This window comes from Delphinapterus leucas, chromosome 14 (genome assembly GCF_059928025.1).
Source record: "Delphinapterus leucas isolate spDelLeu-1000000601 "Yukka" chromosome 14, BTC_Dleu_Yukka2, whole genome shotgun sequence".
Taxonomy (NCBI): domain Eukaryota; kingdom Metazoa; phylum Chordata; class Mammalia; order Artiodactyla; family Monodontidae; genus Delphinapterus; species Delphinapterus leucas.
In genome coordinates this window covers 48,696,130-48,711,549 of record NC_143142.1, presented here as the reverse complement: position 1 = coordinate 48,711,549, position 15,420 = coordinate 48,696,130, and the positions used below count along the sequence as shown (strand labels likewise).

Genomic DNA, 15,420 nt, shown 5'->3' with positions numbered 1-15,420 from the left:
ACTACCAAACGTAAAATAAATAGCTAGTGGGAAGCAGCCACATAGCACAGGGAGATCAGCTCAGTGCTTTGTGAACACCTACGGGGGTGGGATAGGGAGGGTGGGAGGGAGGGAGACGCAAGAGGGAAGAGATATGGGGACATATGTGTATGTATAACTGATTCACTTTGTTATAAAGCAGAAACTAACACCATTGTAAAGCAATTATACTCCAATGAAGATGTTTAAAACAAAAAACAAAACCCACAGTATCATTTACATTAGCATGCCAAAATGAAATATTTAGGTATAAATTTAACAAAATATGTATGAGATATATATGAGGAACACTACAAAACTCTGATGAACAAAATCAAAGAAGAACTAAGTAAACAGAGACATCTTCCATGTTCATGACTAGGAAGATTCAATATTGTCAAGCTGTAAGTTCTCAATCCCAATCAAAATCATAGCAAATTTTTAGGGGTATTGTTTATGAATATTGTTATACCTCTTGATACATTTATCCTGTTATCATTATAAATTTTCCTTTTATCTCTTGTACCAAAAAAAAAAAATGCTAGTTGAAGTAGAAACTGATTAGCATATCAATAAAATCAAAATATAAATTTTTCTTTCCAACAGATGATTCTGCTGCCGAGAGCTTTAATGGCAATGAGACTCTGGGGCATAGTTCAATTGCTTCAGGGGGAACACACTGCAGGGAGATGGGCGACTCTAACGGTGATGGCAAAACTGGGCTGGAGCCGGACGAGCAGCCACTGAACCTGAGTGACAGTCCCCTCTCAGCACAGCTGACTTCAGAATACAGAATAGATGACCACAGCAGTAATGGAAAAAACAAATATAAGAATCTGCTAATTTCTGACCTCAAGATGGAACAAGAAGCGAGAGAAAATGGAAGCAAGGTAAGGTCATGTTACGATTTTCAAAGAACTTTTAAGTTGGTCATGAAGGTCACAAAGAAATACTTATTTATACAAGAGATAAAGATTATCGTCACTAAAAATATTTTAAACAAATCCCAACAATGGGTTACCAAGAAATTTATAATCATAGATACTGTGTGTTCATGGTATATAAACAGAATAAATTTCAGGAATAACAGTGAACAAAATGCATCCTCTCTTAGGCAAAGTGGTGGGTTTTTATATATGGAATCACTTGATTTAATGTGTCTCACTTATATAATCTTATGCATCTTGTCTTTGGGAGTTTGTTGAACTCAGATGTGAAAGTTTAGCTCTCAGAACACAATTCTGAACTATAAAAAATCACTAGTTTCTCCTTGATTGGATAGGCGTATGTGGCAATAAAATTTCAATTAAATTCTTAAGTTTGCTTTAGAGACCTGTGGACTTCAGTCAGTAACTTACTTCATGTGCATAGGAGAAATGTGTCAGTTTTCTGGATGAAACATATAGATTAAATAACTCCTTGAACAAACAATTTAACATAAACTGTGTTATACAAAAGACAGAAATGTGTTTCAGATATATTATCTAAATTTCTAGATTCTTTATATCAGAATAAATTACAATCTTCCCCATTCCCAATGGATTTATTCTTTAAAAACATAAGCCATATTTCTATCATTTTGAAATAATTCATGCTGATGACTTTGCTCTAAAATTTTTGAAGGTATGCTTTTGAACGCATGAGGATTTTTATAGCGTATACATTTTGACTCCCTCCACTGCTCGCACTTCTAAGTTAGAGCTGTAGAATTGGTCTTTCGAAATAGATCCTGAAAGCAAAATGTCTTAATCTGGATTAATTTCTGAATTTACTAAAGCACTATGCTTTCTAAATTGGCTCTATTTAAATCCGATTGCTTGCCTGACGGTGTGTTGTTTTATCCTCTTTTAAGTAAGTTACTGAGGAAGGCTGTTACAACTTTTGCAGTGGTAAATGCACAGTACTCTCTTTGGTGGTTTAAAGCCAGATCATACAAACACAGGTGATTTTATATTCACTAACATGATCTGAATCACCATGTTACAGAACAAAACAACACCTTAAGTTAACAACATTTTACAGAACAAAACAACCCTTAAGTTTCCCTGCCCTCCACATAACCCTGTCTTTATAAAACTTAATCACAAAATGTCCTTTTAATGCTATATATCTGCAGAAATTTTTTTCTAAAATCATCCAGTGGTTTGCTCTTCTCTTCTTTCCCCCACTGTTCAATATTACCATAGGAGCTATGCTCATTAAAACACATTCTTCCATACATTAGATGGAATGAAGTTACTTTCCTACCTCTTTCAAAATGAGGCTATAAAAAGCACAGATTGATTGAGCTGTGAAGAGTAAGATGGGAAGTGGACCCCGGGGGAGAAGGAGGCACCTCTGAGGAAGAAGGTTTAATGGTTCGGTTAAAGAACAGCTTCCATAGCTGACTGAGAAGTAGCCAGAGAGACAAAAGACAAATCAGAAGGGCATAGTGTAGGAAAGCTAAGCAAAGTCCATCTTTCAAGAAAGAGAGCGGTCAGCTTTGATAGACACTGCTAAGAAATCAAATCAGATGAAATAGAAAATAATTGAATTTGTAAGAATAGTTGTGGCAGCATGTTGGGACCAGAATCCAGAGGGAATTTTTTCAAAAAGGATATATTAAATACCTGTCACACTTACAGCAATGGGTAGATAATAGAGACAACTCAAAGACAGAAGAGTCTTTATTCATATGGCTCTTAATACAGTCATGGTAAAGAGAGTACATACGTTACCAAGTGCAATCTCGTACTGCTCACCGCACGACAGTCCAATAAGTTGAGGTATTGGGGTAAGGAATAGCGACTTTGTTCAGAAAGCCCGCAGACCAAGAAGATGGTGGATTAGTGTCCCAAAGAACCATGTTATCCAAGTTAGAATTCAGACTTCTTTTGTACTAAAAGGGGAGGGTGTATGGTTGGTCGGCGCAGACTTCTTGGTGTGGGAATCCTTTGTTCTTGTAGCTGTCCAGGCAGGTCCAGCCATAATTGTTATTCTCTGTTCTGCAACTTTTTATCTCTATATGAATGGAGAAGTGTTATACCTTTAAACATTCTCAGAGCCTTGAGAATGGGCTATCCTGTATATTTCAGGCTGTAGGCAACATTTTTAACTTGTAGCAAAAACAATAGAACAGGAAGGTTAAAGTAAAATAAACAGATCCTGTATGGAGTCAGATTTGTTCTTCCCTATTACATATATACATAGAAAAGTTTCTTAGCAAAAAAGTAGGCAAATATCTATTCCTGTGTTAAAACATGGAGGGTTCTGAATAAGAATATACTATTTCTATTGAAGTAGTGAAGAGGGCTTCCTTCAGGAAGTGAGTCTTGTACTTTGAAGGAATTGTAAGACTGCCATTTTTCAGAAGGATTCTCTTATTAGACACTGTGAAGGACCTGGAATGGAGACAGGAAGGGTGAGTGGCCTCCTACACTAGGAAACTACTGTCCATTCCGAGATAGGTATGACTTCATAACATGGTATATGAGGAAAAACCCAATATCATTATGCAAGGTAGACTATTTGCCACCAATTAATTTATTCACCAACTATTTATCGAGGAACTCCTACATGCAAGGCACTGTTAGAGGAAGCAAAAATATGAAAATGAGCAAAGCAGGGTCGCTGACTCTCAAAAACGTATTGTCTATCAGGAAAGAGAAGCAAACTTGTAATTATAATCTGATTCCATAAGTAATATGTTGGGCATATGGCAGGGTGACATGAGAGAGCAGAGTTGGGACACCCATAGGACCATGATGAATCTTAAGGAAGACTTTATAGAGATTGATGCCAGGGATAAGTGTGAAGGGCAAGAAGTGATTCAGATGGGGAGGATTATTTATGGTAGAGCATGTTTCGAGGCCTAGAACAGTGAGAGAGTACTCTGAGCATGGAGATTGGCAAGGAGCTTAGCATGGCCGCAGTGGAGAACGTGTGGAGGAATGGAGGATAAAGAGGCTCTATCATGAAGGCTTTGTAGGCCGGTTTAAGGACTTTGGATTGTACCCTATAGCTGGTGTTTAGCATGATAAGGTTATGGTCAGCTTGGAATTTTAGAAAGATTATTCTGGCAGTGTTGTAGTGGATGAATACAATAGGGACTAGGAAAAAAGACAGAAAATGGTTAGAGAGTTATTGTGGCAGTCCAGGAAAATTATAATGCAGAGGCATAGTAAAAAAGGTAATAACGAACATGATACTTTTGTTCTTTTGACACTGTGTCTGCAGGACTACCATATACAGCTCCATAGGTTGTATATGGCCAAACTCTTGGGAATGTCTTTCACATAGATTACCATATGAATGGCCTCTTTACCTCTGTACATTCCATTAGGATGTAAATTCTATAAGAATGATGTCTACCTTGCTCACTGTGGTATGTCTAGCACATGGCTTAATATCTGGTACATAGTAGTTTCTCAAATATTTTAGAGAAATAAAGTTTTACTGAATGTGGAAAATGAAGCACAGAACATTTTGGTATGACTCCAGGATTTAGGGTCTGGTTTCCTGAGTGGATGGTGATTACATTTACTAAGATTCAAAATGAGAAACATTTGAAGGAAGTTGGTTTGACATATAAAGTTTATGGTATTTATGCAGTATCCATTAGAGATGTTTAATAGGTATTGGGGACATATGTTTCAGCTTAGAAGAAACATCCAGGTTGGAGAGAGAGACATTTGAAAGATTTCAGAGAAGTGCTGCTAGAAGCTGTTGTGGTTGGTAAGATCACCTCAGAATTACATAGACTAAGGAGAGAGGAGCTCAAAATATATCATCCTGCAGAATGTAAACCCATCAGGAACAAGTGGCATAGAAGGAGTTTGTAGGGGAAAAAGAACCCCAAAAGAAAATGAAGGCAGCCACATAAGAATAGGGGATATTTTAGAAGCCAAAATACAGGGCATTTCAAAATTGATGTTACGTGGTGAAATGGAGTAAGTAATCCTTAGGTGAAGTGACATAGGTCTAAACTTGGAGGATGTTTAGGAGAGTTAAGGCTTAGAGTATGGTTCAAAACCCATGGCAAAGGAAGAATTAGCAGAGTTAGTGGGAAATTGGATTGATGTTAGTTGTAGAGGCTGGGTAGGAAAGCTGAATCATTTTTATTGTGAAGGAGACTGTATCTGGAATTTTGCTTCAGGAATTCTTCTTGCAATCCAACTCTAAACGCAGAGTGCCGCAAGGCTGTCAGGTGACCTTCATGTAAATGTTTAGCAAACTCATCTGTTCAGTGCTATCTTTTCAAGTCCTTAGGAATGTTTCATCAATTCTGTGCCAATTTATAAAGTGACACTATTACCAATTCTTTCTTCCAATATTTTTGAGGCTAGCCTCTGTTTTACCTTGGAGAAATATAAAAACCTAATTATGTAGTATCTCTGAGAAACTTAGATTCCAGTGAGTTTCATATTGACCTATTTCACAATTTTATTATGAAGAATATCAAGCAAAAATGATTATAAAGCATTTTAAAAACTTAACAGTGAATAGAAATGCTTAAAAAGAATAGCTGAACTGGACTAGGCCATTTACAAATTGCTTATTATTATGCAAAGTCACTTACTGGACTAGCTGGGAATCATATTAACCAATCTAAAGATGAAATCTATTGCATGAAAAGAGTTTAGGAGTTATTTATTTGCTACTTGCAGATGGCCACATTTTTAAAGGACAACTGGTAACATTAGAGCCCAGAAGAAAGTAGAAATGTTGATTAAGAGCTTGGAAAATAAGACTCAGGAGGAAGCATTAAGGGACTAGTTATATGAAAAAAGAAAGGCCAAGAAAATCCAAATCTGGGTATAGATATGTTCAAAATTATTAATAGATGAGAACAGAAACAAACCTAGAACTCTAATGGAGGGAAATACGTAACTTAAAAACATGTATCATAGATGTTTCTTTTCTTTTTGGTTTTCTCTTTTTCTCTTAGTATCTGTGACCCAGCTGCATTTTACTTAATATGGTAAAATATTCTGAATCAATCCCTGAAAGGATAATCTTTCAAGTAATAACTGCAGTAGGAAGGTAATTATTGTTTGAGGGTTAATGTGTCACTGTAGTTGCTACATATTTAGTTTTTGGCTTAGTTCCCAGGACCCTTCAATCTTCACTTCACTTAAAAATATGTTTTTCCTCAATGTGGCCCATGTGACATCATTTTCAATCTTTCCTTTAAATTTTTATCAAAATGGATATTACCATTCAAATTAAAGTTTATAAAATATTTCTCACAATTACCATTAATAATTGCTATGTGATTTTATTTTGATATGATGAATGGAAGCAGTTGATTTTTTCAAAATATCTCTTTGAAATATTTAGGTGCAATGAGATTGCCTTTGAAACATAGGAATGGTGGATTAACTTTTGGAATAATATTATTTTTGTCTTTGTCATGTGGCTATTCCAGCTTATTATTGTTTTAATTTGATGATTTTCAATTTCTGGCTTCTTGGTGTTGTGTAAAGATTTTTGGCTCAGATGTGGTTCAGATAGAAACAACAATATATATTCAGCAAATGTGCCTAATATGTGCTAGGCATTAGCCTGGGTGCTAGAAGGACAAAGAAAAAAAAGGTCTTCATCATTAAGAACTCACATTTTAGCCAGAAAGATTGACACATAAATAAATAGGTGTATTATAACATGGAAATTAGTTTGTATGTGAGAATGCCTTCTAGGCCTCTTAGCCATGCCTTGGAAAGTCCTCAAGTTAATTCGTAACAGTTAAGTAGGAGATAGTCACCTGGTGAAGGGGAGAAGGGAATTCTTAATGAGAAGAGCATTAAGTTAGTGTTTAGAAATGTTGAGGGTGGAAGTGGTGAGAGATGAGTCTGGAAAAGTAGTTCAGGTGTAAGATTAGGGTAGACTATGTATGCCCTTTTATTGCTTGAACTTCACTTTGTAGTTTACAGGGAATCACTTTAGGATGTTGGATAGGAATATAGCATGGTCTGATTGTGTTTTGGGATTCATCATTGTGGCACCTTTGTTACAAGATGGCTTTAAGTGGCATAAAAAGGGAGGAGGCTGTAAACAGAGCATGAGGTCCTGCCTTAGTGAGGTGGTAGTAGGGATGAAGATGAAAGCAGAGATTTAAGAAATATTTAGAACGTTAAATGGACAGAATTGTGTGTGAAAGAAACTAACAGCCACAGGATAAAGGGATGATGACACTGGGATGCCATATCAACTCTAATAATGATGAACACTTTTGTAAAGCTTTCATATTTTTAACTTAAACCAATTCATTGTATCTGATAAGGAGAGAATGTGTAATCACCAGTCTCATTGAAACATGAGGGCATAGATTCTAGTGGATGTTATACTATTTAACTGAAATTAACTATATATCAATAGTTACTTAAGCGGTAGAGCTTAGTATTGAACCCAGATCATCTGAAACCCATGTGCTTTTCACTACACCCACATTGGCTGATGCTGTGTAAGACCAGTTATGTTTATGGACCCATATGGAGGCTATGACGGGCAAACAATTCAGAGAGGCAGAGATCTAGTACAATTAGCAGTTAGTTACTTGATAAATGGCAAATACTTGCAGTGACATTTCTTATACGAATATATATTTTTTGCTCTTCTTTATTTTACAAAATGAAAATAATATACCAGATGCCTCTGTTGAAAACCTAAGCAAGTCTACAAAATATCCATTTATTGTTTTAGTGCATGAATGTAAAAACAAATGGGTAGGAGCTGAGTTAGAGTGGGTCTTTAAAAAGCCCCAGGGTAAAATTTAAGCTTAAGTTTTATTAGCTACCAATTTAAAATAGTATTCATGTGATATATATATGTATATATGCACATACATATATACCTATATATTTACATATGTGTTATAGAGCGTATAAAACACACACATATAGTGTATTTTATTCTTACAGGTTGCCTGGACTTCAGTTCTGCTAGTTATTGGACATATTTGTCCTTCTGTTCTTAGTACATTTTGTAAATCAAAAGATATACAAGAATGATACAGTATAAATTGGTTTTATACTATCTATCGTATTTGCAATCTAAATTGAAAAGTATATAATGCTTTTGTGAAAAAATGCTTGCTTTGCTCATAGACTGTAAAATTATTTACACTATAGAAAAATTCAATCTTTAAAATCAGGAACCACTTCATTTTGCATTTGAAGAAATTGAGATGAACCCAACTGACTCCTACCACCCAAATCAGTGTCCTTTTGAATTCTTATGCTGTCTTGCTTACTGTTATATATGCTTATATTCTTTATAAGTTACTACAGAAAAATGGATGGTAGAACTACCGTTTTTGAGTGCCTGCTATGCGTGTTTCAGTCCATGTTAGATCATTTCACACTTATCTCAGGAGAATGGAGAAGGCAAAGGACTTTTATAATTTATATCCTGAAGTATGCAAAGTGAAGTTGATTTTAATTTCCCATATGCAGCAAAATATCAATTTTGAGTTCCTTTCTAAACATTTAAGAGTTCAGTTGGGTCAATACACAATCTCAACTGATCCTTCAGCCTTCAATTCCATACATTCATAAATAATCTGGTTAGAATGATAGGTTGTATCTTTAACCAAAGTACAAAAAAAAGAAAATGGACCACTTGTTACCTTTTGTGTTTATTTGATGGTTCATCAATAGCTCAAAAAGAAACAAGAGTTTTATTTTGTATGTTTTTGTGTTCAGTGTTTTTTGAGGTTTCTGGAAGATATTTTCTTATTTTGTTTTATCAGTGTATGTGTGTTTGTCTGTTTTACTTATGTTCTATCAGTTGGAATAATATCAAATAGTTAAAAATGTAATTTGGTCTGTAGGTGTCTTGAGAGAATGGCAGAGGAACCCTAAGAGAAAGAAATGTAGTTGAAATACCCTGCAGTGATTTATACGTGTCTCAAAATAATGGATATTAACAGCATTCCTTGAAACACTTGCCGTTGACCCAAATTTGGGGAAAGAAGGAAAGAAGAAAAATTAATGCCAGAGGCAGAGAGCAGTACATTCTGATTTGTCTCAATATAATAGCTTATGATTTTCATTAATATTAAATATTTGATGAGTCTTAAAGTATACCCCCTAAGAGCAAATATCTGTAGCCTCGTTATTAGTATTTTTAAAATATTTTTGAAATGGAGATCCTGGAGTTAGCTGGGGTCAAGAGGGTAACTCAGATAACAGAGTTAAAAAGAAGAGAATTAAGTCATTAACTTGGTCCCAAAGAATAATAATGGCAGGTAACATTCATTGAGTTCTTACTATTTTCCAGGCACTCTTCTAAGAACTAACTCATGTAATCCTTATAACAACACATTGGAGTTAGGCTCAGTTATCGTTCCCAGTTTTTCACATATGGAAAAACTAAGACCCAAAGAATTTATAAATATGGCTATACTAAGAATTTCTATAATTCGGATTTAAACCCCAAATCATTTGGCTCACATTTCAACCACTACAGTGTAAGTTGAGGTCATGGGGTAGGGTCTGAAAATGAGCAAAAGCAAATCTGACTTAATGCTGAGACCCCTAGCTGCTATTTTATGGTTCACAGTTGTTCCCTGATCGGGAAGCAATACTGCAGCTCTGTGACTTTGAGCGTCTATACTTTTTAAACCTGGATACTTCATCAGTAAAATGCGCATAATAATACTTAACCTGTAGGCAATTGTGAAGATTAAATAAGGCTGTGTTCATTTTTCACATAAATGCACAGTAAACGGAATTGCTGTGGTGAATGTTTTTGACTCCAGAATTTGAGGCTTAGCTAAATCTTGCAAAAATGTTCTCAATTCATAAATATTTATTTGGGGAGTTGAATATCCATTTTTAATAGCCTACTAATTACTCAGATTGATGATTTGAAGAAGCATATTTATTTCAACTAGTGTGTACTACTTTCCTTTTCTTCCTCTTTTTGTCTCCTTTTCCTTATTTTGTTTTAGTTAACACTTATTTTCCAGGACTCTAGAATATATAATACATTCCCAGAGGCATTTTACAGGCATTTATTCTAGGACCCATTTCTGGGAATTTATAACATGTACTCATAGAAATAGATCCTAGGATATCTTGGAACTGCTGCTTATTAAAATCTTTCCTGACTCTGTTGGAATTTGTCCAATTCAAATGTCACCTTCCTTCATAACACCTTCCTTGATTACCTCAACTAGGAAAAAAAATCTCTTCTTTTTTCAACTTTTAGAAGGTTGATCCATGAAGAATGAGGACGAAATGGTGGGTGATGGATTGTGTGGTCATACACTAAAGTGATTTACATGTGTGAGGCTTGCTCCCTACAAAATGTTTGTTGAAGGGAAAAGATACAGTGATGTGGGAATATCTTGTATTGATCTTATTCTACCCACTTTCTCGCAGTAGCAGTTTCCTCACATTGTATCTTGGCTTCCTTGAACTCCCCACTGTGCAACAGACTCTGGTCTTAATATGAATTAATGGAATATGAATATGTCCTATTCCAGGTAATATGTATACAGTCTTACCTCTCTGGGCCAGAGATTCTCATTTGAATATTTCACAGTAAACCGTGACTCAAATGGATATGACACCAAAAGCACAAACAACAAAATCAAAAATCAATAAATGGGGATACATCAAACCTAAAAGCTACTGCACAGCAAAAGAAACAATCAACAAAATGAAAAGGCATCCTGCCGAATGGGAGACCGATTTTGCAAACCATGTATCAGAAAGGGTTAATAGCCAAAATATTGGGTTGGCCTAAAAGTTTGTTTGGGGTTTTCCATCAGATGTTACAGAAAACCCCGAATGAGCTTTTTGGCCAAACCAATAAATGAAGCGTTCGTAAAATTAAGTAGCAAAAAAGGAAGGAAGAGAAAGAGAGAGGGAGGGAGGGAGGGAGAGAGGGAGGGAGGGAGGAAGGAAGGAAGGAAGGAAGAAAGGAAGGAAGGAAGGAAGAGGGGGAGGGAGCAATCTGACTAAGAAATGGGCAGAGGCACTAGATAGAAATTTTTCCAAATAAGTTATCCAAATGGCCAACAGGTACATGAAAAGATGTTCAACATCACTAATCATCAGGGAAATACAAATCAAAACAACAATGAGGTATCCTCTCACACCTAGTATAATGTCCATCATCAAGAAGACAGAAGATAACAAGTGTTGGCAGGGATGTGGAGAAAAGGGAATCCTTATATACTGTTGGTAGAATGTAAATTGGTTCAGCCACTGTGGAAAACAATATGGAAATTTTTTTTAATCAAAAAATTAAAAAATAGATCTACAATATAACCTAGCAATTCTACCTCTGGGTATATACCTGAAGGAAATGAAAACAGAATATCAAACAGATATATGAACTCCTGTGTTATTACAGCATTATTCACAATAGCCAAGATATGGAAGAACCTAAGTGCCTATTAATGGATGAATGGATAAATAGGATGTGGGGATACACACACACACACACAATGAAATATTATTCATCGATGAGAAAGAAGGACACCTTGCCATTTGCACCAACATGGGTAAATCGAGAGGATATTATGGTAAGTGAATGAATGGATAAATAGGATGTGGGGCTATACACACACACACACACACACACACACACACACACACACACACACTGAAATATTATTCAGCAATGAGAAAGGATACCTTGCCATTTGCAACAACATACATAGAGAGGACTTTATGCTAAGCGAAATAAGTCAGATGGAGAAAGGCAAACACTGCATGATATCACTTACCTGGAATCTAAAAAAGACAAACTTGTAAAAACAGAGAGTAAAATATTGGTTACCAGGGGATGGAATTGAGGAGGTAGGACAGATGTTTAAGGATACAAACTTGCAATAAGTAGTAAATAACTCCTAGGGATATAATGCACAGTATACTGAATATAAACAACAATATTGTGCTATAATCATCAAACATTTTAAGAGACTAGATCTTGATTATTATGACCACTAAAAAAAAGATAATTATGTGATATGATAGAGGTGCTAATTATCACTACAATGTTCATCAGATTACAAATATACGAATGTGTCAAATTAACATGCTGTGCACCTTAACATTACACAATATTATATGTCAAATATATTTCAATAAAAAAACCAGTGAATCAAATGAAGTAAATTTTCAATATGGTGATTGAGGAGGATAGCATCATAGCAGGTTGGTAAAGGAGATATTTGGGGGGTTGTGAGGTCTTGTGTTGTGATTCTCAAATGTGCAAACAATATAAAGAAAATTAAGTGTTTTTAATTGGTTTCACTTTGGTGCTTAAGACAAATATTTTTGAGACAATTTTTATAGCAGTTTTCAGTTAACAGCAAAACTAAAAGGAAAGTACAGAGATTTCCCATATACCCCTTGTTCCACACATGCATAACCTCCCCCATGATTAACATCCCCCACCAGAGTAGTACATGTGTTACAATTGATGAGTCTATGCTGATACATCATAATCACCCAAGACCACAGTTTACCTCAGGGTTCACTCTTGGTATTGTATATTCTTTGGATTTGGACAAATGCATAATGACAGACATCCATCATTATGGTATCATACAGAGTGTTTTCACTGCCCTTAAAAATGCTCCCTATTCATCTCTCCACCACTTAAGACAGGCTTTTAAAAACCAAAATTAACCTGTGATATTTATTTCTACATTTTAATTAAAATATTATTCCTGGTGTTAGCTTTCTCATCTGAGATGCTGCTATAATGCTGAAGTAATTGTCTTTAGGTCAGAATTGTCTGAGTCATCAAATACTCCTCAGTTCCTGTATGGGCAGAGTACTATAGACTGTGGAAGCTATAGAATTGCTTCTGAAGGAGCTATTACATAAACCAATTAAAAGGTGAAAATAGATGAATGTCCATCCTTATGTGCAAAACTGTTCTGTGAAAACACAAAGGAATTGAAGGTTTCATGGAGGAAAGCATTTGTATGAACCCAAAGAATAAGGATAGTTATGATGAGAGAAGGTTAAGGAGCTGAACGGAAAGCAGAGGATAAAGTCACAAAAACAAGAATATGCCAAAGTGATCTGAGAGCAAATAACCTTGAGTTTGGATGGACTAAGGAGTGCATAAAAGCGAGTCAGGGCAGACATTTCCCAGTCCTAATGTGTGCTCCTTCGTTGGTGTCCCTGAGCTTGGGGAACCATGGAAGAATACAAGCAGCCGAGCAGCAGAGTGGTGCACTGACTGAGCCTTGGGCAGGAGGATGGATGTGTCAGCGCTACAGGGAATGGTTTGAGGATGCTGGAGACAGGAGGTGGAGGGAAGCTTTCCCGGGGAGAGGTGCAGGGGCCTTTGCCGGGGCAGGAGCCATGCCAGCCTGTTTTGTGCTTAAGGCGTTTCAGATTCTAAAGGGTCAGTGAGGCATGAGTGGCTGCCAGGTGGAAATGTGAGGCCAACCTTGAGGAGAAAGACTAGAGAGGAAAGAAGTAGGAGTCATCCACACAGTGTCAGCAGGAGATCAGGTGGGATATTGGCAGCCAACAGACCAGAGCCTTTCTCTATGGGCTGAAAGAAGAGAGAACAGGGAGGAGGGGTAGAGATGAAGCTGACAGAGAGCCAGAAAACACAGAGAACCTGGCCTGTCCAGCCCCATGTACGAGAGGGAGACGATGGATCATTTTCAAGGTGGATCATTTGGGGAGTTGGAGAAGGGAAGGAGCCATCGACTTGGGTGTCCCTAGAGGCCTTCCAGAGCGCAGTTTCAGCTGAGTGGTGAGAACAAAGGCAGATCTCAGAGAACTGAGGCGTGAGTCAATATATGGTTTCCTTATAAAAAGGGTTCATCGGATTTGTATGATTTTTAAAATTATATTTGGTTAAAGTAATAGTATGATTATAAAAATGAAATATAAGTTTAAGTTAATATTTCAACATACTGCCTTAACATTGGCTTTTCAACTGAATTCAACAAATTCAGATTTGAGCACCAATTACATACTAAGCACTAAGATTGCTGAAATGAAAAAGACATAGGTCTTCTCTCCAGGGGCATCAAGAAAAGAGGAGAGACAAACACATTACTATATGATAGTTTGAAGAGTACAGTCATTTAAGATCGAAAATAAGTCACATGTGTAAGTGGGTGATTCATTTTCTTGAGGGGAAGTGGAAGTGGAAGTAGGAGTGGAAGATTGGGGTGGTCAGGAAAGATTTTCCTAACAACATCCTATTTCACCTGAGTGTTAAAAGGAAAATAGTTTTCATCCAGAAAAGGGAAGAAAAGTGATTCAGACTTTTGCAGTTGACTAAACTGTGAGGGCTTGGACAGATTACTTAATCTTGCTTTAATTCAATTTTACTTACCCATAAAATGAGAGAATAATCCTTATTGCTTAGAATTCTTCATTTAGACATATATATTTACTGTTTTCCATGGACAAAACTTTGAGTTAAATGCTAGGGATATGGAAATGTGATGAACACCAAATAAAAGAAAGAAACTGGAAAATGTGATGAACACCAAATGAAAAAAAGAAACTGGAAATGCTTCTTTTGTCCTAAGACAAAAGAAAAAGGATCTATCTTTATTTGTATTATGATTGTAAATGAATGAAACCATGCAGTAGGTTAAGCAGTTAAAGTAACAAGAAAGGATCTTCCAGCAAGGAGGAAAATGTGATTCTATTTGCATTTTAGAGAACCAAATAGATAGCACGCTCTTCTAATTCACTAATGTATTTTAAATGGTCAAAGTGCTAGATTTGCAAAAGGGATGAAGTAAATAAGCTTTATTTCATCCTTCAAACAAACATGTCTTGAGGGTCTACTATGAGTCAGGTACCATGCTGGACTCTGAGGATGCAGAAATGCATAAAATGTGGTCTATTTTCTAAAAAGCCTAGACCGTGAATGAGACAGTTACATCAATAGATAATTATCTAGAATAAAACACATGGAATAATAAAAATATTCACTGGGCAGCATACTCACATGAAAGAGTTTCAGAGCACTGGAAAACATCAACAAAAGTCAAAAGAGAATCATATACCTTAATACTTGTCCTCAAGAAGTTCCTCAGAAGGGTGGATTCAGAACTAAATTGTTAAGTGCCAAAACCAAAATGTAAAATGAAATTGTGTCTGTACCGCTTGCAAAAATATTATTATGCGAGGATACAAAGAATGAGCATGAATGAGTTTTCCTGGGGATATTATTTACTTCCAAAATATTTCCTACAAGTAAGATAAACACAGTTAAACATGTCTATGTTAGGAAGGAATGATCCCAGGCCAGGTTGTTACCTTAAGTATGATGCATGATTATTTCAGACATTAACTTTAGTAAATTTTAGACAGTAACTTTAGTCACTTCTTCATGGAAGTTTCATTAATCTACAGTGATCCAAAGTCATGTTTTGACGTCCTTTAATGAGTGAGAAGGTAAATGGGGACTTAATTT

At 36.0% G+C, this 15,420-nt stretch overlaps 1 protein-coding gene across 1 annotated transcript in view; it reads left to right on the top strand.

Annotated features, from left to right (window-relative positions):
• Window positions 1-15,420, top strand: part of NOL4 (nucleolar protein 4) — a 292,288-nt gene that overhangs the window by 109,037 nt on the left and 167,831 nt on the right. Inside the window, exon 5 of the mRNA XM_089895063.1 lies at window positions 625-908. Coding sequence (XP_089751189.1) covers window positions 625-908 — 284 coding nt within the window. The remainder of the gene's footprint in view (window positions 1-624; window positions 909-15,420) is intronic.